The sequence below is a fragment of the Buceros rhinoceros genome, unplaced genomic scaffold (assembly GCF_000710305.1).
Source record: "Buceros rhinoceros silvestris isolate BGI_N320 unplaced genomic scaffold, ASM71030v1 scaffold20846, whole genome shotgun sequence".
NCBI classification, from domain to species: Eukaryota; Metazoa; Chordata; class Aves; order Bucerotiformes; family Bucerotidae; genus Buceros; species Buceros rhinoceros.
The window spans coordinates 30,361-30,701 of record NW_010418384.1 but is presented as its reverse complement, the minus strand read 5'-3'; the positions used below and the strand labels follow the sequence as shown (position 1 = coordinate 30,701).

At 64.8% G+C, this 341-nt stretch overlaps 1 protein-coding gene across 1 annotated transcript in view; it reads right to left on the bottom strand.

The window, feature by feature from the left end:
* LOC104495553 (msx2-interacting protein-like) overlaps positions 1-341 on the bottom strand; it is a gene marked incomplete at its 3' end in the record, with an annotated part of 19,584 nt that overhangs the window by 2,680 nt on the left and 16,563 nt on the right. The window contains exon 12 of the mRNA XM_010138532.1: positions 100-322. Within this exon, the coding sequence (XP_010136834.1) occupies positions 100-322 (223 nt within the window). The remainder of the gene's footprint in view (positions 1-99; positions 323-341) is intronic.

Here is a 341-nt window from a genome sequence, read left to right as displayed (position 1 = left end):
GTTGGTATCTATATCCGTTTCTTTCGTTTCCGGTGGGAGAGCGGGCGGGGGCTTGGAATGGGCACGGTCTTCCTCATGCCTTACCATCCACTCTGGCACCTTGGCAGCACCCGAGTGAAGAGGGACGATGGTGGCGGACACCGGGGCGGGCAGCTTGGCCGCTGCCGCAGGGACAGCAGGAAGGGCCACGTTTGGGGCGCTTGGCAGCGTGATGGGCGTGTTCTCCAGGGGTGACCGGATCTTGAACCCGCTCTGACTCCCCTCGTCGAGGGGAACTGGCGGACTGGCCAGGTCCAGAGGAGCCGGAGTGGGCGCTTTCGGACAGGGGCACCACAACCGGA